At 43.3% G+C, this 26,938-nt stretch overlaps 1 protein-coding gene across 3 annotated transcripts in view; it reads right to left on the bottom strand.

The window, feature by feature from the left end:
- The window catches only part of sema3fb (sema domain, immunoglobulin domain (Ig), short basic domain, secreted, (semaphorin) 3Fb), a 257,392-nt gene that overhangs the window by 58,018 nt on the left and 172,436 nt on the right, over nt 1-26,938 (bottom strand). For 2 of the 3 annotated variants that reach the window (XM_072581928.1, XM_072581930.1), the window contains exons 5-8: nt 22,641-22,760; nt 17,042-17,077; nt 12,688-12,781; nt 10,472-10,591 (exon numbers count right to left, since the gene is read on the bottom strand). In XM_072581928.1, the coding sequence (XP_072438029.1) occupies nt 10,472-10,591; nt 12,688-12,781; nt 17,042-17,077; nt 22,641-22,760 (370 nt within the window). The remainder of the gene's footprint in view (nt 1-10,471; nt 10,592-12,687; nt 12,782-17,041; nt 17,078-22,640; nt 22,761-26,938) is intronic. The other variant, XM_072581931.1, reaches the window with a different exon arrangement.

The following is a 26,938-nucleotide window of genomic DNA, read 5'->3' as shown; positions in this document are numbered from 1 at the left end:
CACAGAATTGTAATTGTGTAGAAGAAGGCCCTTTGGCCTATCGTGCCTGTATCATCTCTATTAGAGTCAAAGAGTCAATGAGATATTCATCACAGAATAGGTCTTAGGTCTAACTCATCCATGCTGACCAGGTATCCAATATAAATCTAGTCCCATTTGCCAGCATTTAGCCCACATCCCTTGACACCCTTCCCATTCATATACCAACCCAAATGCAATCTAAATGTACCAGCCTCCTCCACTTCCTCTGGCAGCTCATTCCATTACCTAGTGCCAATCTCCTGTCTTTTTCCCATACACCTGTACGCCACTTTGATCCAAATAATCCACCAATATCCTCTTGAATATCTCAGTTGAAACTGTCTCCACCTCAGGTCCAGGCAGTGGGTTCCATGCCCTAACTATTCACTCTGTGAGAAAGACTTTCTCACGTCACCCTTGCTTCTTTTGCACATCACTTTAAATAAACATCCTCTCATTCTCAAAATCGCTAATTCTCTCATTCTTTTGTTGGGGTGCCATTCTGGTGAAAGCACAATTAGAGCCATCCAGGCATTATGAAGGTCTATGCAATTAGACTTCATGTTTGAGACGTCTTCTTCCACATATCCCAGTGCAAAATTGAGCTGCACTAACAGACAACAGTGAGAGCCAGTTCTGCTTGGGAAAATATGATCTCCACGTAACACAATCAATGATCCTTATAGGGATATCAACACTGAAAGATTATTTGTCTAATATAGAGATAGGCGGAGCAGATGCGATTCTCCAGGCTCCACCTCACTTGTTTCCTGTGCCCTCCTACTTGTCTGCTTATGTATGGGAAACAATCTGGCCTCAACAAAGGAAATCCACACTTCCCTCATCATTCCGCAAGTTTATTCAGTCAGTAGATATCAATCTGCAAGGTTCCAGGTGGGCCCTATCCATGGTGACTTATGGTGGTCTCAGAATGGACACATGGCGCATGGCTATTTATCGCAGCATCCTGGGTTGAGGGAAATGCACACTGAGGAGTTACACTATTGTTTTATTCATTAACATGACGTGGACCTCGATTATAATGCGAACATTTATTATCCATCCTAAATTGTCCAGGAGAACAACGTTGGTGAATGATGCGCTTTGATATGACTGAATGACATGCTAGGCCATTTGAGATAGCAGCTAAGAGGAAACCTCTAGATCTAGAGTCAGACTGAGTAAGAATAGCAGAATGTCCTCCCTAAAGGGCGTGAGTGAACCTGATGGGGTTTTTTTATGGCTAACTGGTAGTCATGCTCACTCTTGATGATACTGGCTGTTTAATCCAGCTGCTGAGGGATTTGAACTCATGTCCAAACTCATATAAAAGCAACATTCTGCAGATACTGGAAATCTGAAACAAATACAGGGAATGCTGGAGAAACTCAGCAGTTCTGCCAGCATCTGTGACCCGCTTATCATATCATCACTTCATTATAACATGCGACTTGAGGGTATAAAGATCTCATACTCCATTTTATCTCAGATCACTCAGAGCATGACAGTCTACTAGAAGCATGCTCCCTTGTTGTAATGTAATAGCTTAATATAAATCCAAACACTTGAGTAAAATGTAAGGTTTGTACATTATAGTCAGTTGTAATAAATACGGGATCCTTTAATACCACAATATCCAAATCCAGTTTCATAGGTTACATGGGGTAACATAAGAATGGACACAGCAGGAGGCAAATATAGAAACATGGAAGATAGGTCATTCGATCCCTAAAGCCCATTCCACCATTCAATATAATCATCAAGCTCAATACTCTCAACCTATCCATCCTAGTAACCCACGCTTTCTTTAGCCACAGGAGAGATATATACTCTTTCTTGAAAACACCATGTTTTGGCCTCCACCACTTTCTAAGGGAATGAGTTCCACAGACTCACTACTCTCTGGGGGAAGACATTTCTCTTCATCTCAGACCTAAAAGGTTTACCCCTTTATCATCAAACTATGACCCTTGGTTCTGGACTCTGCCATTATCAGGAACATCTTTCCTACATCTAACCTGTCTAGTCCTGTTAAAATTTTATATGTTTCTATGAGCTTCCCCCTCGTTCTTCTAAACTCCAGTGCATACAATCCTAACTGACTTAACATCGCCTTATACATTGTCCTATCATCCCAGGAATCAATTTAATAAAGTCTTCGCTGTACTCCCTCCATAGCCAGAATATCCTTCCTCAGATAAAGAGACCAAAACTGCACACAATATTCCAGGTGTGATCCCACCAATGGTCTGTAGAGCTACAGCAGGACATTCTTGTACCTATACTCAAATTCTCTCGATAGGAAGGCCAATACACAGTTTACCTTCCTAACTGCCTGCTACAACTACACACTTATTGTCTGTGACTGGTGCATGAGGACACCTTGTTGAGCATACTCTGCTCTCAATTTACATCCAATCAAATAATAATCTGCCTTCCTATTTTTGCTACCAAAGTGGATAACCTCACATTTTCCCAAATTATACTGCATTTGCCATGCATAAGTCTACTCATTCACCTACACAAACCATATTGCAACATCTTTGTATCCTCCTTCCAGCTCACCCTTCAACCCAACTTTCTGTCATCTACAATTTTTTAGATATCACATTTAATTCCCTCATCTAAACTATTAACATTTATTGTGAATAGCTGAGGTCCTAGTTCTGATCCCTGTGGTACCCCATTAGTCATCTCCTGTCATTCAAAAAAAAATTCCTACTCTTTGTTTCCTGTCTGCTAACCAATTTTCTATCCATCTCAAAACATTACCCCCAATCCCTTAATGTTACATATTCTTACATCTCTTAAGTGGGACTTTGTCAAAAGCCCTCTGAAAGTCCAAACACACCACTGACTCCTCCTGAACAACTCTACTGGTTACATCCTCAAAAAAATTCCACTAGGTTCTTTTCAAGCATGATTTCCCTTTGTAAATCCATGCTGACTGTGTCTGATTCTATCACGGTTTTCCAAGTGCTCTGCTGTAAAATCCCTCAATAATGGACTCTAGCATCTTCGCCACTACTGATGTTAGACTCACTGGTCCATATTTCCCTATTTTCCCTGTACCTTCCCTTTTGAATAGTGGGGTCACATTAGCTGCCTTCCAATCTGTAGGGATTGTTCCAGAGGCTGAAGAACCATGGAAGATGGGCCACCACACAACCACTGTTTCTAGGGCCACTTCTTAAGTTCCCACCATAGATCAGTGGTTTGACTGTCTCTTGCATGGAGCCAACAGTTACCCAAAAAAGAGAGGAGGGCATCATTGAAGAGAACAGATAAAGGTGAAATAATTATGTTTGGTTTGTTTTAGGTGTTATGGCATCAAGATAAAGAGGAACCTTGATTATCCGGGTGGACAGTATTTTGTTCGATTAATCAAATTCCGGACAATCGAATGCCGGAGAACATAGTATAGCTGAGTTATCGGGACCTTGCAATCTTGCCCGACAATCCAATATTCGGATAATTAAATGCTGCATAATCGGGGTTCCTCTGTATTTGATGGTGCCCTTCATATTCTTTCATTTGGCAAATTGATCTGCTCTTTTAAATTTGGTTTTAAGAGGAATTAAATAGTGCAAACATGTGGATGGATTTACACATAGTGAGAAAAACAACGGATTAAAAAATAGATTAACAGAATAGTGGAGCCAAGACAGAGCAAAGACAGTGAGAGAGCTGGAGACAAAGAGAGAGCACTGGAGACAGGTAAAAATGAAAGAGAAGAGGAAATGATAGCCAACAGTAAATGGGCGGGTAAAGGGTGCGAGAGGAATTGTTCTGTGCTTGATGCACCTGACAGTAGTGCCTCTCACTCCTCATTAATCTGTCTGCCCTACATCATGAGATATTGCAGACAATCTGGTTGAAACTGAACAGATAATTAGCCTCTGGTGTGTGAACAAAGGAAAATACTACTACAGACAATGCTACGATTCTGCTTTTTTTGTACACATCGGTAAGTCTGCAGACAGACGCAGGCACGAGTACAATGTGTTACGGGAGGAGAGGCAATGCTGTTCTGTCACTGGGCTCCGAGTGCCCACCTGAAGGATAATTCAGTGCCCAGTTTGATAGGAAATACGTTGAAATGTGCCTTTCCTTTGTGAATTTTATTTGTGTCTTTATATCATGTGGATCCACTTTGCCTTTTGCATGACTGTGTGACAGCTGGCAAAGGCTACAGCAAAGAAAGCCAAACTTACAAAGAAAAGGATGGTGTTATTATTTTTTTCGCGAGATTTTATTTCTGAAACAATCTGTGCTTATGAATTAGGGAGAGGGTATAGAGAACTGGAACCACTTTCTGTTGTGACGGGCATTGTATCGGAGGTTGTATTTACAAATGTATTTTCAAACATCATTATCTATAGTCCCAGGAGTAGTTCCACTCCATGGACATTGACTTCTTGGTTATTGCTTGGAGTAAGGAACTTCAGTTTGTGTTAATAGCTCTTCAAGAGCTAAGTAAAGACCAAATAAATGATATGATTAGATTAGAGTGCTTACAGTGTGGAAACAGGCCCTTCGGCCCAACAAGTCCACACCAATCCGCTGAAGCGCAACCCACCCCCCTACATTTACCCCTGCACTTAACACTATGGGCAACTTAGCATGGCCAATTCACCTAACCTGCACATTTTTGGATTGTGGGAGGAAACCAGAGCACCCAGAGGAAACCCACACAGACACGGGGAGAATGCGCAAACTCCACACAGAGAGTTGCCTGAGGCGGGAATTGAACCCAGGTGTCTGGCGCTGTGAGGCAGCAGTGCTAACCACTGTGCCACCATGCCGCCCAGCCTGGTTGATAAGGTATATTTTTGCTGCTTAAGTGACTGCTTAAATGCTTGAAATATTTTCACATTTAAAGGCGAGAGATGTATAATTCTGTCATGTCGACATGTGCATGGCTTTAAACTGACACCAGTAACCCTAGAGCTGTGGCTATTTACACAGCTGTTGGAGGCTGGGATCCTATACCAGCTGAGGCCAGTTGTTGGACACTGCTTCATAGTTACATTGAAACGGAGCAGGGTGAGCCAAGGTGTGAGGGGGTCATGATCGCTTCCAATGGAAAATGACCTGAAGAACACAGTGAAGAGAAAATACCAGCCATTGATGGCCAGTTAAAGCTTGGGATGGCATCACACTGTTACCTCAGAGCAAAGCAACCTTTATAAACTTGTGATATATTGTAAATGCTCCTGCACCTAAATACTCAGGATAATTTGAACCATTTGGGGAGGCGATGGCCTAGTGGTATTTTTGCTGGACTGTTAATCCAGAGATCCAGATAATGTTCTGCGGACGTGGGTTCAAATCCTGCCACGGCAGATGGTGGAATTTGAACTCAATAGAAATCTGGAATTAAGGGTCTAATGATGACCATGAAGCCATTATTGATTGTTGGAAAATGCCATCTGGCTCCCTAATGCCGTCTAGGGAAAAAAAACTGTTATCATTGACTGGTCTGGACTACACATGACTCCAGGGCCACAACAATATGGCTGACCCTTCATTGCCCTTGGGCAATTAGGGATAGGTAATAAATGCTAGCCTATCCAGTGATGCCCTCATCCCATGATTGAATCCAAAAGAAAAATCCTGTCCTAGTGACAAACTACCAGCGGAAATTAAAACTGTGGGAAAGATTTCAATCCAATCTTGTCAGGCCCAGCATCATAACATCTTGTGAACTTTCACTCTAAAATTTACGAATTAGACATAAACAAGCTGTTGAGATGGCTGCCACAGATTGTGTGACTTTTGGAATTTGGAATACATACAGTATCATGTCTCTGGCCAATCACTGAATTATGATGGTGTGGAAGGATGTCATTCAGCCCATTGTACTTGCTCTATTACCTAGTGGCTATCCCAGGACTTGATCCAAGTCCTGGTGCATGATTACTATCCAAAGAAGCATCCAATGTCTTCTTGAATGCCTGAAATGAATCTGCCTATAAATTCCGACTCAATTTGATCTAAAGGTGAAGCCACTCCATGACCATCTGTGTAGTTCTCCAGTCTCATTGTTTAGGAATGGGCCAACACCTAAAGACGATGGAATTTTCAGATTGCCTGTCTCCATGTTTCATTCTAGATAAAAAAGAAGATGGAAATTATTGGACACTATCGAATTTCTTACTTTATTACAATGGACTCCTCCATCCAAACTGCACTGGGTAGACCTCAAAAATGTTAATGCAGTAGTCACAGGGGTTGAAACTGTTTTAAAATGCTATATCCTCATTATGCCAAGATTCAGCAGATCCATCAGTTATCAGCCAGTCTAAGATTTAGACTCCAAAACTAGTCCATCAAGCAGCCAAGTACTTAAAACTGTTCCAGTTTCAAAGTTGACCTGAGAACCAAACTATGAGATATTCAACAACAAGAGCCTTTACAAACTGTGGAGAATCCTTATCTCAACCTTAAAGCGTCAAATCAATTCAAGAAACCAATGGCCTGACATATGAGAGACCAGAGATAGATTGACTTAACTGCAATCTGAAAACCCTCGACCTGTATCCAATCTTTGTCCGTGCATGTGCCTGCACGATACTTAGTGTGCGAATGGTGCATTAAGTTAGGGTAAGGGTACGAGAATAATTAAGCTTTCTTTAAAACTCTCAAAAGCTTGCTGAACTTTTTAATTGGAAGACACAATCTCGGGTTAAGAATAAAACCCCACAATTTTCCATGCAAAGCCTGCCGATATGGGCAGTAGGAGAGCACACACGCTGTGGTTAAGAGAGCAGATTAGGTTAGAACTAAACTCATGGGTCTCACAAAGATCACAAAGTGTTGATGAGGGAGGCCCAGTTTGGCCCATTTACCTCACGGTGTAGAAACCTACATATCACTCCTGCAACACACAGTAAATAATACTAAATTCTTTTTAACCTTCATTGCTCCGTCCAAAGTCTTTCCAGCTATTTATCACACTCTGTCTGAAAAACAGTTCAATGTGATTTGTCTTGAACCTGTCTTTCATCAATTTGTGCTGATATCTCCCATGTCCTGATGTCTTAGATTACTTTCATTCCAGGTTAACATTTGCCAGTTTAGTTACCGGTGGTAATTTTCTTATCAATTCCTGAGCAATAAGCTGCATGAGTGAAACGCCAGCCAATTTTTAAACCCTACCTGTTCATCATTTCCATTGTTCTAGAAAGATGGGCAACCTCCCGTACTGCTGTACAGTTCATGGGAACTATTACCATCAATTCCATGGGAAGGTTCCTCATGCTCACTCATTTCTACATTACAGCAGTTACTGATCTTCAAATGTACTTCACCCATTCTCTCCCTCCTTCTCTTGGTTCTAAATCATTTTGAATTTGATTTCAGTCCTGCACTCTTCCAAGGGGAACAACTTTGAGATTCAGAGATGGTTTTGAATTCTCTCAGCCTTATAGACAAAGAGGTTACAGAGTCATAGCGTCGTACAGCACAGAAGCAGATCCTTCGGTTCAATCATTCCATGCCACCCATAATCCCAAACTAAACTAATTCCAACTGCCTGCGCTTGGCCCATATCCCAATTCATGTACTTTTCCAAATGTCATAGAATGTCTTTTACATTTTGTAACTGTACCTACATCCACCACACCCTCTGGATGCTCATTCCACACATGAGCCACTCTGTGTTAAAAAACTGCCCCTCGTGTCCTTTTTAAATCTTTCTCCTCTCACCTTAAAGTATGCCTCTGGTCTCGAAGTCCCCCAGTCTAGGGAAAAGGCCCTTGCTATTTACCTTATTAATATAGCTCATGATTTTATAAACCTCAATAAGGTAACTCCTCAACGTCCTATGCTCCAGTGAAAAAGGTCCTGGTCTATCCAGCCTATTTTTATAACTCAAACCTTCCATTCCTAGCAGCATCCTGGTAAGTCATTTCTGGACCCTCTCCAGCTTGGTAATATCTTTTCTATAACAGGACGGCAAGAACTGGACTTTCACAAAGATTGGACAGAACAAATTATTAAGCTAACATTGCTGCTTAAGTAGCAATAACAGTTGAAAGCAGCAAAGCATATTCATGCATTTTAAACACCATGTTAACATATACTGGCCTCTGTATGACAATAACTATGAATTACATTTATTTTTCTTTATATAAAATGCTATTGCTCTGAGGCACTTCAGTTCAGTGCTCACTATTTGCAATGTCGATTCTCCGGATTTTTTTTAACCACTTTCCCTTTATCAGATGCTTGCCATCGTGGTCAGGAGTTGTTTTTAATTGTGAGCATTTGCAGTTTTCTCTTTGTCTGTCCTAATGGTGACACTCTCTTGCACATTCTACATGCAACGTGAGAGCTTGTGAAAGGTGGCCTTCTGTTTCCCTGAGAAGAAAGGCACTCTAATCATAGCTTATGCAGGATGAATGGCAATGGTAACAGCCCACCACAGCCCATAGCCTGAAAAAAAATGCTCCTTTCCTCCCAACAGACTAATAACATCTTTCAGCCTGTTGCAGTAAAGAACAAACAATCAACAGTTAATTTGCCAAGAAAATAGGGCAAAGAGAGGGGCAGCTTGGTCCTTTCAATAGTCCTAGGATGTTAATCTTCTGTTAATAAGTATCTCAATAAGGGAAATTCAGAAATCAATTACTTCATCTCGCTGCCCTGCCTCCCATTACCGCTCCTTGTGGCTGACACAGTGAAAGATGTGAGGCAGTCTACCTGTCACATCTCGTCACAATACCACATGCTGCTCGGGACGTGGGCTGAGACTGCAGGCGGGAGCCTGCACGCGGTCGTTGCTCCTCAACTTGTTGCATCCTGGCGGAACAGCAGGAGTGCAACTCAGTTGCCGGGTGGATCACAAAACTGGTGAATCCCACTGACAGAAATAACAAATGAATGAATCATACTCTGCCAGAGAGAAAAACAAAATCCAGGGACACTGCACAGTCGTGTAGATAGTAACCTTTGATTACTTACAGTGTGGAAACAGGCCCTTCGGCCCAACAAGTCCACACCGACCTGCAACCCACCTATACCCCTACATTTACCCCGTACCTAACACTAAGGCAATTTAGCATGGCCAATTCACCTGACCTGCACATCTTTGGATTGTGGGAGGAAACCGGAGCACCTGGAGGAAACCCACGCAGACATGGGGAGAATGTGCAAACTCCACACAGACAGATACCTGAGGTGGGAATTGAACCCAGGTCTCTGGCGCTGTGAGGCAGCAGTGCTAACCACTGTGCCACCGTGCCACCCTTCACTTTGCTGAAGAAACAGGAATTCCACATAATTAGGTTATGAGTAATCCTCACTATACTAAATAAAAAGAATTAGATAGTTCCTAATTAAGACTTGCCCCTGATGAATCAAAAGGTTATACCTCATAGTGACTGCTGAATAAGATGGAACTACAGACTTATGTGCATATAGTTTCATAGTCATTGAGTTTTTACAGCATGAAATGAAGCCCTTCAGCCCATTGCATCTGTGCTGATCACCAGGCATCCACCTCTCCTAAATAAAAACTGAAAGAACTATGGATACTATAAATCAGAGACAAAAACAGAAATTGCTGGAAAAGCTCAGCAAGTCTGGCAGCATCAGTGTATAGAAATCAGTGTTAATGTTTCGGGTCGGGTGACCCTTCCTCAGAACCCGCAGTTTCTGTTTTTGTCTCCACCTCTTCTAATATCATTTTCCAGCACTTGGCCTGTAGCTTTGTTATGCTGTGGCTTTTCAGGTGTTGATTAGGTGATTTGATATTTTTAGGTGTTTAACCCTTGCCCTATTTAGTGAAGTGAATCTCCCATATGCTGACGAACAATTTGTGTGCAGTCATACAACTGCTGTGTCAGTTAACTTAAAGATCATGTATAAGGATTAATTCAACAACTTGACCACAGGCCTGACTTTAGAACAGTCTTTTGTGTAGTTAGCTTATAAACTATGACAAGGAAATTGTAACTAATGGGAGGTGCCGATGTTGGACTAGGGTGTACAAAGTTAGAAATCACACAATACCAGGTTATAGTCCAACAGGTTTATTTGGAAGCACTAGCTTTTGGGGTACTGCCTCTTCATCGGCAAATTGGTGAAGAGCCTACTATCTACTTTCAATTTCTTTCTCCAGCAAAATCCCTCAGTCCTTACATTTACCACCATACTTTGGTCATGGTCTTCTAATGTTCAATTCTTACCTGGACTTTTATTTTTTATAATTCTGTCATGGGATGCAGTTGCCCCTGGTGAGGGCTGCCATGTATTACCCATCCCTAATTGCCCTCAAGAAGGGGGTTCAGTCTGTGGGGGTGCTGCAGAGCCCATGCAATGTGGCAAGGTTGAGACTGCAAGGCTGAGAGGCACTGCGAAAGGGGTTTCTTCCAATCTGGGCCACTGAGGTCTCCTTTTTTGTTTGTGTAATTCTAGAACACAATCAGTAGTGTCGCTCACTCACCATTCAGCCAGCGGGAATTGTACTGGTCGGTCCGCATGGCTGTCTGCTTGCCCATGGTGCGAAAAATGGCAGCGTCAGTGCCCATGAAGTCAATGTAGACGCCTGCATAGAGCTCACCGTCTGCCGAGAGGGAACAAAGTATCAGACTGAGGTAGAGTATGGTGGAGGGGGAAGGGAATTAAATTGAGCTAATGCAGCAAACTAACCTCAGCACCCAGCTTACAACACTAACGTTCAAATGGAAGTACTTGAAGAATAAGTGGCTGCGGATTCAATTACAAGCAAGCCAAAAGCAATCTCCTTAATTCATGCACAGTAAGTGTAAAAATGGATAGCCTCTTAGTCCTCACTATTGGCCCTCAGTACTGTTTATTCCTTTGTCTCTCTGACTACACTCAATGCATTGAACCAAACTGCAATCTAGGAAAGTGATACATCACATTATTTCTCTTTCCAAGAAAAAAATCACATTGAATTCTGCATTCAATCTTGAAAGGAGTGTACAGGAATGGGTACTGACGCACTGAGCTTTCAGCTGTGGCATCCTGGTTTTTTTAATACAGTTTGGACTGAGGTAACTCAAAGACTTGGCTTTGCACATGCTTTGAGTGAAGTAAATTTGGGCAACCTTAGCCAGAAATGAAAGCTTGCAGGACAGAACACAACTGCCCGCCTGGCCCTGTTAAATGATGCTAAAGACATGATCTCGCTCATGGCTGAAGTGTGGGGAAGTCCTTTGGAATTCTTTAGGTAAATGCTTGATGCAAAATAAAACATGGGACAGTGCCCCATCACTAACATTTCAAACTGATTAACTCTTGAATGGCCAAATCAAAAGTAATGGAGACAACACACCATTAGCCCCACTTACAGAAAAATGATTTTTAGAAACTATTACGCTGTAAATATAAAGCAAGTCAGGTAGCATTTGAAAAGAATGGCCAATGTTTTGGGGTGTTGATGTCTTCATATGTGGTCTAAACATGCAAAATGTCAGCTAGTGTCTCCACTTATCATACCTTCTTTATACATTCGGAGCATTTTCTGCATTTTTAATCTAGTTAAGAACACAACCAAATGGGGAATGAGAAGAGGATATTCTGTTCATTCCCTCTCAGAATGCCTGAGGACAGCAGGCAAATGGTCATTTGGCTACACAATGCAGAATGAGGAGCCAACATTGAAAGGGACAGAAACTCATGCCCACGAACAATATTGTCCAGAGATGAGTAAGGAAGCTATCTCGCAGTGCTCAGCTGATGAGTGAACCATTTTAGTGTTGAACGTGAGCTACGGTCGTCAGAATGCTTACAAATTTAATCCGATCCCCAATTTGGTTCTGATTTAACTAATCTCAGTGTGGACACAGCAAATATCCTCTGTGTTCCATAAATCAGAAACACTTTGAAGGGGGGGGGGGGGGGGGAGGAGGCAGGGAGGAGAGAATTCCACACAGATCATTGCTCTTGAATGTTATCCAGTGACCCTTGCTGGAATCTGTCTGTACGAGTGTAGAGGGAGGAAATTGTCAGACTACGCCACATGGTTGAATGATCTGCTGAGACTCAAGCCTGGGGAGAAGATGGTCACATTGGTGAGGTTGTAGAAACTAGAAAAAGCCCACTGCGAATCAGCTGAAGGTGAAGAAAATTGTAATTGTATTTTTCCACCAAATGTTATACTTCAGAAGTTACTTTCTGGTGTAGAGATGGTGAGTGGGGGGGGGGGGTGGTGGCGGCAGTGGGGTAGAGTTGGGGGTGACACTGCACACAAAGGATGCTAAGGCAAGCTAAAGGAATTCAAAACATGAACCAGGGTGCACATCTGGAATGAAAATCTTCCCGTTGCTGCAAATTCCAGTCTGCATTCCAGGTGTTCAACTGTGAATGGGCCTTAATTCTCAACAATGACATTAGATGAGTTAAGGGCATTCGGAGTTGATCAAGCACACACAAACAATCACAATAACATTGTTTGTGACTGACATACCAGTCCAATCGCCTTCAATCTGTCCAGTGACAGTGACTCACGTTGAAAGTTACTTGAACTGTTCCTGTGGGATCAGTTGTTTGCTGCAGGATAACTTGCCTGACCACCCACCCACCTTCCCACTGCCGACAACACCCCCTTCACAAGTCTTTAACTTCCCCTTCCTTTGCTGCCCTAGACCTGTCAATAAAACCAGCGGAGTCGAGGAAGAGTAGTGAAACACTCACTAATTAATGATGACACACTGTCAAGCTTGGGGTCATAGGAGCACTTGCCCTTGCCTGATTCGACTTTTCCTGGTTCCAGATGGAAGATGTAATCCTGAGAAAGTGAAACAGCCAGAGATAGAGGTAAGAAAGAAAGAGATTGAGGAGAGAGAGAGAGAGAGAGAGATAACAAAAAAAAACAACTTGTTAAACTCTTTTATAGTAAAACTGTAAGATAGCAGAGATTGGTTTCTGCCTCCTGTGCTAGAGAAACTATAGAATCCATCTTCTTAATAATGCTCCATATTAAACATACGCTGCAACACAGCAGAGTGTCTATAGATGCTGCATACAACAGGCAAATTGTACAAATACCTCTTTAGTAACTTATTCCTCAATAAATTTCATGAGTTAATGTTCTGGAAATGGAGCTTCGCACAGCAGGAGCACATGTCGGAAATATGAACAAATGGGTCAATGCAGCTGATTTGCTGCCATGCACAATTTTCTATCCATTAATTGGATGCAAAATGGTGCAGGCAACGAATGAGGCATGCCGACCTCTGTGACTGCATTCTCAATATACGCGAGACCTTTGTGTGAACCCTCGCTCTAGGGAAACGCTAAATTGTAAAACCGATCCCATTATTTTGTTAAAGTAACACAGTGTTTCCTCCTCCAACCATCCAGCCAGTGGACAGTCTACCACCTCTAGTATTCATTGCTCATTAAAATAGACTCCCGCAAAAATACCCTCTGTGTAGCCAAGTCCTTATGGAATAATGCAACACATCATCCCTTGCTCTGTCACTAGAGAGAAAATGTTAAACTCCCATTTTTAATATGCCCCCACTCAGTTTCTAATCTGCTTTCAATAAAGCTGTCAAAGACAATTTTATCAGTCAAAGCACCACATATTTTAGAAACTTTATCTCTACGCATGGCAGTCTATAAAAAGATTTATATATCGGCCACTATTTGACATCAGAGTTTAATTGCCTCCAGGGTGAAGACATCAGAGAAGAGATACTGCTATGACGAAGCATGGGCTATACTCTGTCCATAACTGTAAGAGATTGCCTGCAGTCAAAATAAAGTTTGATCTGTTTGGGGGATTCAACATTCTTGATAATACCCAGAATCCAGCCTGTGCTCAAGGATTAAAGGTCTTCCACCTCTTCCAGGTTGAACTAAATTTTCAACACTTTTCTGAATGAATGTGGTAGAATCCTAGCATTCTGATGCCTTCCTTAGGTATTCCGTAACCGTTTGAAAGAGATTGCTTATTGTTACAGATTGGACAGGGATTGGACAGGGGTGGTCGTACTCCTTGCTGGTTTACAAGGAGTAATGTCTGAATTTCTTAAGTTTAGCAAGGCTGCAATGATTGGAGATTGGATCAGTGGTTTAGTAGGAAGGTGAGGAATTCGATTTGACAGGTTATTAGAGGTGGATGGACTGTATCTGTGCTCCCTGCTGGTTTAAGGGTAGGTGTAAGAAGTGTATGGGTTCTTGATGGTTTGTCTCTGACATTTTGCTGGAGGTTGAATGATTGTATCTGCATTCACTCGCTGGTCTTTGCTTATTGGCTCTGAATGTTAGATTTGCAAATGCTGATATATTTTGAAGCTGTACTGACGTACCTCCTGTAAATGGATTCTGGTGATGGGGGCCCTGGGATGAGATTACACTGAACGATTACACTAAACATAACACACAGCGTAAAAAGGCTGAGGGGTGACGGGTGAGGGATTGGTTTGCTGTGTTCTTAGGCTTTTCCCAACACCCACGCGCCATCCATCATCTAATAATGATTTTTTTTTTCCCTCTGTCTCCAAGGCAAACGATGGTGCACTTGTCTTGGTGAATCAGAGAGCTTGTCAGATCTACCCCTGGCCTGGATCCCTGAAGAGTAATATTCACTGCACTTATGACATTCCATCCTATTGTCACTAGTTCTCCAGTTTCAAAAATTGTCAAACATGTAAGAGAGGGGAGAGAGAAAAAGAGAAATATAAACTTGACAGCAAATCCCAGAAGCCACTGGGAAAAGAGGCTGCTGGCTCACTCACTGTAACCAGAGAAGAATGACCAAGGAGAGCCAGGATTTCTACTCCCCTTGCACTGAGCTTTCTGAAGCTCCTCCAAGGATTTGCACTGATCTCCTCAGTCAGGGACCAATGACTGGACAGCACCTTGCTTTCTCGTGTGAACACCTAGTGAGAGTACAACACCTCAGTTGGCAGCGCGCACTTGAATCAGAACAGGCTGACCAGTGTGGTATTTCGCACGGTCGCAGGCAAGGTGTTGGCCACCTTCAGCAAAACGCGGAGTGGTTAGCACGGGTCCGAGCAGTAACTGTTACCAATACACAGGTCTGTGGAAACACACCCGATGACACAGGATTTCCAGATGCATTCGTGACAATTGTGTGGGAACATCCAACCCTACCCTTGATTAGAGGTGACTCGCTTTTAAATTCTGCATGAACCCATGGCAATTTCTCCCACTCTGCTCTAAAACCACCTGTGAGATGCCAAATGAAAGAGAAAGAAAAGGTAGGGCCTGGGGAAAAGAAACATGCAGCTGATAAGAAGCTTCATTTCATTCCTCTCTTGAGAGCTGTGAGCTGAAGGGAAACATGCGTTGGATCCAGACTCATTGAAGTTGGAATTTTGCTCGAGTCTGGTGCTGAGCTTAGCTCATGCTGGTCTCTGCCAACATTAGGTATCTATACCCCGTACTGGGCAAAAAACCAACACCACACACCTTACAGTTCAGATACATCTCCATTGACACTCGCCCATGTACATTGCATACTGGGTACATGTTGATGCTTGATTTCAGCCTGGTACTGTGTGGCTTATGGATGGAAATTGCACCCTTGGACTGCCTAAGAGGTATCTGTTCACCTACAGAATTTCTATCCAGTTAATCATTCATACTATTCAATCTCACAGATGCCAGTTTCATCGGGCAATTGTCCCGATCTTTGCCCCTGATCTCATACCTAAGGCATGCCAAGTGCACTGGCATGAAGTTCATGGGGAAACAGGAGGAGTTCTGTTGGACCAGGGGCCCATCCTCTACATGGTAGGTAGTGAGACGGTTTGTGGTACAGTTTGGATCAGACAAGAACATAAGAACTAGGAGTAGGAGCGGGCCCTTCAGCCCCTTGGGCCTGCTCCATCATTTAACACGACCGTGGTTGATCTCATCTTAGCTTTAACTCCACTCTTCTGCCTGCTCCCCATTTCCCTTCAACCGGTTACTAATTACAAACCCACCTACCTCTTTAAATGTATTCAATTAGCCAGCACCCACTGCACTCTGGGGTAGTGAATTCCGAAGATTTGTGACCCTTTGAGAGAAATAACTACCCCTCATCTCTGTTTTAAATCTGCCACCCCATTATCCTAAAACAATGACTTCTCATTCTAGATTGCCCCGAATCCTCTCAACATCTACTTTGTCAATCCTCTGTAGCATCGTATGGACCTCAATTAGATCTCCCGTCCTTTGTCTAAACTCTAGAAAGAAGCTAACGATTCAAGTCCTGCACCAGACTTGATTATCCGATAGATAATTTGGATAATTTATACACCACCACATGTTGATTTGCTTTTAGCTCAGAGGACTCCTGGTCACTGCTCTCCAGGTAGTACAGTCAGAATGTGTTGGGATTCAGATATTGGAGATTGGGGTCTATATTCCTGTTCTCATTTCATTTTCCAATGCAAGTCCCTGAAAAGGAGTATACTGCGCTTGGGTGTGTGATATGCTGAGGCTAATGTCCCCAGCAGCTCACCAGGTTAAGCTGCATTTGAATCCCTGAATCACCGAATTAATATGGTGCAGAGGGAGGCCATTCTGTCCATTGTACCTGCACAGTTAGAACCTAGTCGCATCCATTAAAGTTTAGTGTGTTTCACCTGCCCTGTACTCAGAGATGGATTGGAGTTGGTCGTCCCAAAGAGAAACAAAATCACCTCTCTTATCTTGGGAAGTTTGAAAGTGCTAGTCACATGTTGGGTAGGAGAAAAGTTTCATATGAATATCTGGATAATGGCAAGCAACTTTTCAGAATCGACCCACAAAAGGGGCAAGCTGCCTCGTTGTTAAAGGGAGCCCTGAATGAAAGCCAGCTAGGCACTCAACAGGGAGTAGCCTGAAAGCAGAGGCCTAGATACTGAGTAGAGACTAGGCCCCAAGCCTACAGTAAGCATTGAGCGCTGGCAAATGTCCTCCAAAGATCAGTTACTTGTCCAAAGGGATGGGGGGAAGTGGCAGAAAGGCTGTAAGGGCAGAAGTAGGGTTGTCTCACAAATCTTTGTGCAATAAATAGCAGAGAGGGGAGGCTTGTGAGCAGGTTTACCTGCTGTCCAGTGAACAGTGGATACTGCAGGGAAACCTAAAAGAAAAGAAAAGGGAGAAAGTACAAATATAAAATTTCAAAAATAAGGAGATCAGGCTGACAGACCTGATAAAATGACACAGTACATTGAGTGTAGTGGAGACCAATTTTGCATAGACTATGATTGTGGAGAATTCTGACGGGAATCAATGAACAGCCAGTAGGGAGTCTGAGACTACAGCTTGGATTATTTTCCTTAAAGCAGAGAAGGCTAAGTGGAGATCCAATAGAGGTGTTTGAAATTGTGAGAGGTTCAGAGAATGTAAATAAACAGAAGTTGTTTCCAGTGGTCAATGTGAGGGCGCAGCTTAAGGTAATTAAAATACTTAGAGATAGGATGAGGAATAACTGTTTAATGTTACAAGTGGTTAAAATTTGGAGCGAACTACCTGATAAGGCTAAAGAAGTTGGAATGGTGTAGGGGAAGAACAGAGCACCGGAACTACCTGGATTTCTTTCCGAAAAAATGGCCTCCTTTCATCTTGGACAATTTGGATAGTGATGTTATGGAGATGTTACCGGACTAGTAATCTAGTCTTAAAAACAGAAATTGCTGGAAAAAAACAATGACCTGAAAAGTTAACACTGCTCTCTTTCCACAGATGCTACCAGACCTGCTGAGTTTTTCCATCAATTTCTGGGTTTTTTTGTGACTTCCAGCATCCGTAGTACTTTGGGCATTTTTTTTGGAATATAGACTGCTGGATTAATGTTGTGAAGGCATGGGTTTAAACCCAGAAGGTGAAATTTGCATTTAATTTTTGATAAAAAAAGAACTTCTCCAATGATGACCAATTGATTGACACACCATTTGGCTCAATAATGTCATTTAAAGGAGGAATCTGCCCTCTTTACCTGGCCTGGTAAATCCATAGCATTGTGGTTGACCCTTAATTGCCCTCTAGACAATTAGAGATGGACAATAAATGCTGGCCTAGCCAACAATGGTCACATTGTGCAAATGAATAAAAGGATGCATTGACATACTTAATTTAATTAGCTGTTTGAGAAGGTGACAAAAGAACACAATAGCAATAAGGCAGAAGATGTTCTTAGATTTCAGTAAGGATTTACACACAAGGTTTCATGGAAAGGCCAATATCAAAACTAATGTAAGCAGATATTTATGGAAATATTTTACTATAGATATGAAGTTAGTCCACTGATGGAACCACAAGGATGGCAATACAGGAATTTGAATGTATATGTGAATTGGGCAGATAGGTGGAAGATAAAAATTCAATGTACAGGACAAAAAAACTCAAAAGGATCTAAGGAAGGATGATTATAAGAAAAGTGGAAAAAAAATACAATGCATGGAAAAATGAATGAAATTAGGTGCTGAATAATTTTTATTTATTCATTCATTCACTCATGGGATGTGGGCATCGCTGCCTGGGCCCAACATTTGTTGCTTGCTCCGAGTTGCCCTTCAGAAGGTGGTGGTGAGCTGCCTTCTTGAATCGCTGCAGTCCACCTGCTGTAGGTTGACCCATAGACCCACAATGCCATTAGGGAGGGAATTCCAGGATTTTGATCCAGCGACAGTGAAGGAAAGCTGATATATTTCCAAGTCAGGATGGTGAGTGGTTTGGAGGGGAACTTGCAGGTGGTCTTCCCATGTATCTGCTACCCTTGTCCTCTAGATGGAAGTGGTTGTGAGTTTGGATTGGCAGATTGATAAGGATGAGGTCAAGTATGTTTTTCCCCACTCGTTGGTTCTTCACTACTTATCAGAGGCACAGTTGAGCAGCACTATCCTTTAGGACCTGACCAGCTCGATCAGTAGTGCTGCTGCTGAGCCACGCTTGGTGGTGACATTGAAATCCTCCATGAAGCCATGAGACTTTATTGGATCCTGAACCAATATGGAGGACTCGCAGGGCAACTCCCTCCTCACTGAATACTCCTGTGCATCCACTCCTGCTGAGTCTGTCCTGCCGGTGGGACTGGACATATCCAGGGATCGTGATGGTGGTGCCTGGGACATTGTAAGTATTGATTTTGTAAGTAAGACTACGTCAGGCTGTTACTTGACTAGCTCTCCAAAGTTTGGCACTAACCCCCAGATGTCAATAAGGAGAACCTTGTAGGGTTGTTTCTGCTGTTGTCTTTTGCAGAACCTGGATAGATGCCAAGTGGTCCACCTGGTTTAATTTCTTTGTTGAGACTTTGTGGCGATTGATACTATGGAGTGGCTCACAACCACATTGCTGTGGGGTCTGGAGTCACATGAGGCCAGACCAGGTAAGAAAGACAGATTTCCTTCCCTGAAGGACATTAGTGAACCAAGTGGGCTTGTCCAACAATCAAGTTTTTTAAAAATTCTATTTAAATTTCACCATCTGCCTTGGAGGGAATCGAACCAAAACAATAGCTGAGTCTCCTGGATTTATTGTCTAGCAATAATATCACTAGGCTATCACACATCTCCCCAATTTGAAGTTATTACAATGATGCTTGGGGCAGTGAGTTGTGTTGTCATAGTCTTACCAGACCATAGGGGCTGCTCTCTCATTAAAGAGAACAACTAGTGGTGATTTAACCTGAGAGCCACCAGAAAGGATCAGTGCTGGGTCCTCTACTTTTTGTCATTTACATAAATGATTTGGATGCGAGCATAAGAGGTACAGTTAGTAAGTTTGCAGATGACACCAAAATTGGAGGTGTAGTGGACAGCGAGGAGGGTTACCTCAGATTACAACAGGATCTGGACCAGATGGGCCAATGGGCTGAGAAGTGGCAGATGGAGTGTAATTCAGATAAATGCGAGGTGCTGCATTTTGGGAAATCTTAGCAGGACTTATACACTTAATGGTAAGGTCCTAGGGAGTGTTGCTGAACAAAGAGACCTTGGAGTGCAGGTTCATAGCTCCATGAAAGTGGAGTCACAGGTAGATAGGATAGTGAAGAAGGCGTTTGGTATGCTTTCCTTATTGGTCAGAGTACTGAGTACAGGAGTTGGGAGGTCATGTTGAGGCTGTACAGGACATTTGTTAGGCCACTGTTGGAATATTGCGTGCACTTCTGGTTTCCTTCCTATCGGAAAGATGTTGTGAAACTTGAAAGGGTTCAGAAAAGATTTACAAGGATGTTGCCAGGGTTGGAGGATTTGAACTATAGGGAGAGGCTGAACAGGCTAGGGCTGTTTTCCCTGGAGTGTCAGAGGCTGAGGGGTGACCTTTCAGAGGTTTACAAAATTATGAGGGGCATGGATAAGGTAAATAGGCAAAGTCTTTTCCCTGGGGTCGGGGAATCCAGAACTAGAGGGCATAGGTTTAGGGTGAGAGGGGAAAGAATATAAAAGAGACCTAAGGGGCAACTTTTGCCTGCAGAGGGTGGTACGTGTATGGAATGAGCTGCCAGAGGATGTGGTAGAGGCTGGTACAATTGCAAGATTTAAAAGGGATTTGGATGGGTATATGAATAGGAAGGGTTTAAAGGGATATGGGCCGGGTGCTGGCAGGTGGGACTAGATTGGGTTGGGATATCTGGTTGGCATGGACAGGTTGGACCAAAGGGTCTGTTTCCATGCTGTACATCTCTATGACTCTATGACCTCAGGTGAGGAGGAAAGTCGTTTATGGTAACCACGAGCCAGGGTGGCACGGTGGCTAGCACTGCTGCTTTATAGCGCCAGAGACCTGGGTTCAATTCCCGTCTCAGGCAACTGTCTGTGTGTAGTTTGCACATTCTCCCCATGTCTGTGTGGGTTTCCTCCCACAGTCCAAAAATGTGCAGGTTAGCTAAATTGCCCATAGTTTGAGGGGAATGGGTCAGTGTGGACTTGTTGGGCCAAAGGGCCTGTTTCCACGCTGTAAGTAATCTAATCAATGATGAGAATTGAACCCAAACTGTTGGCATCATAATACTCTGTAAACCAACAATCCAGCCAATTGGATTGGAGCTAAACCAACTCCAAGTTGACAGTGAGTAAAGAACACCAGGTATACATTATTGAGCTTAATGGATGATTTTTGCAGGTCACTTTATAAACTATTGATATGATTGCACTTAGATTCTTTAGTACATTGTGGTCACTACAGCACAAAAGGGACACTGGATACAGAAGAGAGCAACCAGAGTGATTGAGGTGATGGACAGCCTGGAGTATGAGAAACAATTGTGTAAATCAAACATGTGCTCAGTTAAAAAGAGAAGTTTGAAATGGGATTGGATTGCTGCTTTTAGGATTTTCACACGAGTAGTGATATGTGGACCAAGAAAAGGTGACTTCACTTTGTCTAGGTCAGTAGAACTGGAGGACAGCATCTGCAACTGATTGGAATTAAAATCAAAATGAACCAGCTGGAACTTTGGTGAAGAAGCTGTACATCTATGCAGTTGGCTTCCTCGGGAGACAGTGGAAGCAGACAGGGTCAGTTCATTCTTATGTAAACTGGTTTCTTTTTAAAAAAAAATCATCTTAGGACAGTGTAAACAAGCAATTTTAAGATCAAATACATCATAGTTATGGAGTGTGCTTCAGAAGAAAAGACAACTATGCACCACGACCACCCCATCCTGGCCCATCCACCCTGACTTTCTCTCACAGGACCCAACACAGAAATCCTGCTTAGCTACTTGGCAGATGCCAATCAACCTTATTAATAAGCCACTTGACACTCATCATCTCTGATCCCTTCAGAATTTGGTATTTAACTTTAGAAGAATGAAAGGTGATCTTATTGAAGATTCGTACAGGGATTGACAGGGTAAATGCTGAGAGGATGTTTCTCCTCAAGGAAGGGTCTCTGACCAAAGGGCGTAGTCTCAGAATAAAAGGGCACCAACTTAAGATGGACACGTGGAAGAATTTCATCTCTTAGAGGATTGATAGTCTTTGGAACTCCTTGCCACAGAGATTTGTGGGGGCAGAGTTCCTGAGATAGATAGATACTTGATCAGTTGGGGAATCAAGGGTTACAGGAACATGTAAGAAATTGGAAAGTAAGGAATTTCAGGTCAGCCTATTAAATGGTGGAGCAGGCATGAGGGGCTGAATGGCCTACTCCTCTTCCTAATGCTTATGGTTTAATGTGACTCACGTGGCACCTGCATCCACCTTTGGCTGGGCTTTGAACGATGATTAGTGGCATTGCTGGCAATGGGCAGCTGCTGGCCTCTGAATGACCTATAGCTCTCAGAGGATGGGATTACTGTCTCTGGGGTCCTAAATCCCCTGGCCAGCTGAGTGCCTGACAGCATCTAGGTGGTGTTGTGCCTTTTCCATAGGAATGAAATGAACCTGTAGCTCGTGGACAGGACCCCTGTCCCAAATTCTGGCCCAAATCTGCATCTATTATAATCAACCCATTCAGGGAAATTATTATTGCACATCTCTGGAGAAAGTGGTATCTCAGACATGGGGACATTACCACTGCACCACCTAGCTCTCCTGGGTTTATTGTAGACAAACACTCCACTACTATTTCATCGTGTGATTTGTCACGTTGGTGGAAGGTAAACAAAATGGATCTTTAATATTGAGTAGTTCCTGTGTAAAGGAGCATTCTTCGGTGGTGAGGGAACATCTAGTACTTTAACAGTATCAGCTTACCTCTGCCTTACGGCCCCTGTTCACATAGGTGCAGATAGGGTGATAGGCTCCACTCCCACAGACGTAGAGGTGAGTTCGGTTCCAGGGCTCAATCAGGCAGATGAAATTCGCACACTCGCCCTGACAGAGTTAAAACAAAAGGGAACCATTATAATCCCATGAACAATCCACAGTCCAAATAATAATCTGCAAAAGATTTTCTGACAGTGAGGGAAGTGAGGGGGGGATCTGGAAATCTTGTTTAGGTATCCTACATACAAATTCCAATGCATGCATTGGGCTGCATTTGCTCAGGGTCATAAACTGGGGTGGAGACAAAGGGTGAGTGACACACTAGTTAGGTTCTGATGACTCTAAGAGAATGAAGGCGTTCAGTTTTAGCCCGTTGTGTATGGACTGGCCCTCATTTGTACACAAAACAGGCCCACAGTTCTGCTGTTGAACTGAGAAATGCAGGTGTGCGTGTGGAGTCAACACACAGCTGACAGGTTCCCAGAATCGGAAGGAAACTGGCGCCCATGCGAGATAGCTCAGTCAGACTTTCTCACCCAGATCTTGGTGGACACAGAATGTTGGTATTTATCCACCACCTTCAGTACAGTGAGACAGTTCAAGATTCTCTACAATAAAAAAAACTGACATCGCGCAACGTACGGTGATCTTAGTTCCGATGACTAAAAGCTTGCTCAGAGGAAGGGTCGAAGCAGAGAGCCGCATAGAATTCTAGTGATTATAGCCTAGGCATCTGAGGCATGCCTATCAGTGGTGTAGTGACTAAAACAGGACACGATTAAGAGGCCCAATGTGGAAGGATACCAAGATCTTGAAAGATTGTAAGACTGGAAGATGTTCTATTCCTAAAAGGAGTGAAGCCAAAGAGATGTTTGAAAATGGAGAAAGGGATGAGAACTTTAAACCCAATGCAATTTGCTGTAGGGTGAACAGGATTGGCAGCAAATGCACACTAGAATTTCCAATGTAGATAGAGAATGGAAAATAGGACAGCGGCCAAGAGGGAATTTGAATCCTGAGTCTAGAGGTAACAGAAGTGTGGATGGAGGACGTAAAGCTGGAGTACAAACCATGATTAGGATAAAGAGCACTAGTGTCTGCAACATGGGGAATTGAAAGGTAACTTTGAAGGTGTAGGGACCACCTTCATGGGGCTGTTTGCGATATACGTCGAATAATATCTCCACCTCACACACAAACCATGCTGTATTCTCTGTCGGTCGGATGGTGAGAAAATGGGAAACACTTACTTCCTCAGCAAATATCATCCTTCACTTTGTCAGGCAACAATTACACCACAAAGAACTTATCAAATGTTCAAAATAAATATTTCAAGCGACTAAGCAGTAATACATTGTACCTCTGTCATTTGTTACAACTCAAAAAATTAATAACAAAAAGTCAATCCGGATGTAAATGTCTGATTTTGGGACTTTCTCAGCGGCTCGGGTTACAGACTTGGTTAGTTTTCCTGTGAGCTGGTTGTCAGCTGTGTTACCTTTGAGGGATGAGTGAGTGAAGAGGAAGAGACAGGGGAGAAAAAGGAGTCGGCTCTGGTGATCGAAAAGCTTCTTTGTGTTTGCACCTTTGCTGTCGGGGTTGCTGATTCAGGCTGTGCGAGGTGTGTGCAATTTGAAAAGAAGCAGCGTGTCGCCTTGAACAGCCGTAAGGAGCAGGAGGAGGAGAATGAAACAGATTGCCAAGGTCCTGGAGAGTCCAGCTCCCATAACCATCGGCAGCTGGCTTTTCTCCATATTACTGACCCACAATTACTCCATCCTTGATATTGTCTAAAATGTCAGATCAATTTCAGCGAGGAATGCAAAATAATCATGTACCAGCACGCTGCTTACCCTCCCTTCCTCAGTACCAGAGCAGCAAGACTGAGCAATATTCCCTTTTCCTTCTGAAGTGAGGTTTCCTTTGAGGCTTGCAAGCCCAACATGGTTGCGAGTGGCCATGTTGGCGTCAACTGTGACCTCAGCGAGCAGCACTCTCTCTTCTCAGTCAGATGGTCCTGGGGCTCAAGCCCACTCCAGGGGGTGCTACACCATATGGCCTGTCATTTGAGATATTCAACTGACGCCTAGTTTTCCCTCTGAGGTAAAGGTTCCCATGTGGTTAGTTTGAAGAAGGAAACAAGAGTTCTCCTTGAGGTGCTGGTCACTATTTATCCCTTGACCTACATCACCAAATTATCCTGTCACTGTGGAGAAAGGATCTCTTCTGGTAAATCATTAAGATGCACATGCTCACTATCACTTTTCAAGGTTTTTTTGACATAAAATTTTAATCAGAATTTTAATAGCAACAGTAAGATTTTTATTCTCTTTGGGGCGGCATGGTGGCACAGTGGTTAGCACTGCTGCCTCACAGCGCCAGAGACCCGGGTTCAATTCCCTACTCAGGTGACTGACTGTGTGGAGTTTGCACATTCTCCCCGTGTCTGCGTGGGTTTCCTCCGGGTGCTCCGGTTTCCTCCCACAGTCCAAAGATGTGCAGGTAAATTAGCCATGCTAAATTGCCCGTAGTGTTGGGTAAAGGGGTAAATGTAGGGGAAAGGGTGGGTTGCGCTTCGATGGGACGGTGTGGACTTGTTGGGCCGAAGGGCCTGTTTCCACACTGTAAGTAATCACTGACTTACTAACATCCTTTTTGGGAAAGTGAGCTGGAGCCTCTATTCTTTACTTGACTTAGACAATAGACAATAGGTGCAGGAGTAGGCTATTCTGCTCTTTGAGCCTGCACCACCATTCAATATGATCATGGCTGATCATCCTTAATCAGTATCCTGTTCCTGCCTTATCTCCATAACCCTTGATTCCACAATCCTTGAGAGTTCTATCCAACTCTTTCTTAAATGGATCCAGAGACTGGGCCTCCACTGCCTTCTGGGGCAGAGCATTCCACACACCCACCACTCTCTGGGTGAAGAGATTTCTCCTCATCTCTGTCCTAAATGGTCTACCCCGTAATTTTAAGCTGTGTCCTCTGGTTCGGGACTCACCCATCAGCGGAAAGATGTTTCCTGCCTCCAGAATGTCCAATTCTTTAATAATCTTATATGTCTCAATCATATCCCCTCTCAGTCTTCTAAAGTCAAGGGTATACAAGCCCAGTCGCTCCAGTCTTTCAGTGTAAGGTAATCCCACCATTCCAGGAATTGACCTCGTGAACCTACGCTGCACTCCCTCAATAGCCAGAATGTCTTTCCTCAAATTTGGAGACCAGAACTGCACACAGTACTCCAGGTGCGGTCTCACCAGGGCCCTGTACAGCTGCAGAAGAACCTCTTTGCTTCAACACTCAATCCCTCTTGTTATGAAGGCCAGCATGCTATTAGCCTTCTTCACTACCTGCTGTACCTGCATGCTTACCTTCATTGACTGGTGTACAAGAACACCCAGATCTCTTTGTACTGTCCCTTTACCTAAATTGATTCCACTTAGGTAGTAATCTGCCTTCCTGTTATTGCTACCAAAGTGGATAACCATACATTTATCCACATTAAACTGCATCTGCCATGCATCTGACCACTCACCTAACTTGTCCAGGTCACCCTGTAATCTCCTAACATCCTCCTCACATTTCACCCTGCCACCCAGCTTAGTATCATCAGCAAATTTGGTAATGTTATTACTTCTATATCATTAACATATATTGTAAAAAGCTGCGGTCCCAGCACTGATCCCTGCGGTACCCCACTGGTCACTGCCTGCCATTCCAAAATGGAGCCGTTTATCACTACTCTTTGTTTCCTATCAGCCAACCAACTTTCAATCCAAGTTAGTACTTTGCCCCCAATACCATGTGCCCTAATTTTGCTCACTAACCTCATATGTGGGACTTTATCAAAAACTTTCTGAAAGTCCAGGTACACTACATCTACTGGATCTCCCTCATCCATCTTCAGAGTTACATCCTCAAAAAATTCCAGAAGATTAGTCAAGCATGATTTCCCCTTCATAAATCCATGCTGACTCTGACCTATCCTGTTACTACTATCCAGATGTGTCCTAATTTCATCCTTTATAATAGACTCCAGCATCTTTCCCACCACTGAGGTCAGACTAACTGGTCTATAATTTCCCGCTTTCTCTCTCCCACCTTTCTTAAAAAGTGGTATAACATTACCCACCCTCCAATCTGCAGGAACTGATCCTGAATCTATTGAACTCTGGAAAATAATCCCCAACGCCTCCACGATTTCTCCAGCCACCTCCTTCAGTACCCTGGGATGTAGACCATCAGGCCCCGGGGACTTATCAACCTTCAGACCTAACAGT

The sequence above is a fragment of the Chiloscyllium punctatum genome, chromosome 12, assembly GCF_047496795.1.
Source record: "Chiloscyllium punctatum isolate Juve2018m chromosome 12, sChiPun1.3, whole genome shotgun sequence".
Taxonomy (NCBI): domain Eukaryota; kingdom Metazoa; phylum Chordata; class Chondrichthyes; order Orectolobiformes; family Hemiscylliidae; genus Chiloscyllium; species Chiloscyllium punctatum.
The sequence above is the reverse complement of the archived record's forward strand: the minus strand, read 5'-3'. Positions and strand labels throughout refer to the sequence as shown.